The 640-nt window shown below is 50.3% G+C and overlaps 1 protein-coding gene across 1 annotated transcript in view; it reads left to right on the top strand.

Moving 5' to 3' along the window:
- Positions 1 to 34: 34 nt before the first annotated feature.
- The window catches only part of PNN (pinin, desmosome associated protein), a 10,132-nt gene continuing 9,526 nt past the window's right edge, over positions 35 to 640 (top strand). Inside the window, exons 1-2 of the mRNA XM_009280902.2 lie at positions 35 to 93; positions 126 to 197. Coding sequence (XP_009279177.1) covers positions 35 to 93; positions 126 to 197 — 131 coding nt within the window. The remainder of the gene's footprint in view (positions 94 to 125; positions 198 to 640) is intronic.

The raw sequence follows: 640 nt of genomic DNA on the forward strand, positions 1-640 counted from the left end.
GTGGGGGGGACACAACCGTGGGGTGCCTGAGGGAATGGTTGTGGCCGGGCGAGCTGCAGCCTCCCTGCAGCGGCTCGGGGGGGGCCTGGGCAGGTACCACTAACAGCGCTCGTTGTCTCTTGCAGGCCCCCTCAAAACAGACTGTTAGCCATCACAGGCCCTGGTGGAGGTAGAGGGCGTGGGAGCTTACTGCTAAGGTAAGGAGCTGCAGAAACGGGCAGTGGGGTTTCTTCCACCCTTTACTCTGGCACTGGTTTGCTGTCCTTCCACTGGGGTGTTTTACATTTCTCGTCTGATCCCGTTGCTCGTTGTACTGCTGTTTCAGTAGGTGGGCACTAGAGCTGGCCTACAGGGCATGTGGGGTTTTATGTCACTGCCTGAAATTTAAAGTACCTTCTCGTTCTGAGTTATAACAAGTCTAAACTAGTGGTTTTCCCTAACCCTTTCACCTGTTAGCCTGAAAAATAAGGGGAAACATCAAAGTTAAGGGAGGTGTTATGTGGTGTCTGGGACCTTGTCTCTTTGAAATCGTTCAAAATCAATCTCTTAGTAATTAAGAAACTGGTAGCTCTTCCAGGAAGAATAGAAAGAGTTGAAGTCGATAGGAGTTTTAAAACACATGTAGGTAAAACCACTAGCG

This window comes from Aptenodytes forsteri, unplaced genomic scaffold (assembly GCF_000699145.1).
Source record: "Aptenodytes forsteri isolate BGI_AS27 unplaced genomic scaffold, ASM69914v1 Scaffold193, whole genome shotgun sequence".
NCBI classification, from domain to species: Eukaryota; Metazoa; Chordata; class Aves; order Sphenisciformes; family Spheniscidae; genus Aptenodytes; species Aptenodytes forsteri.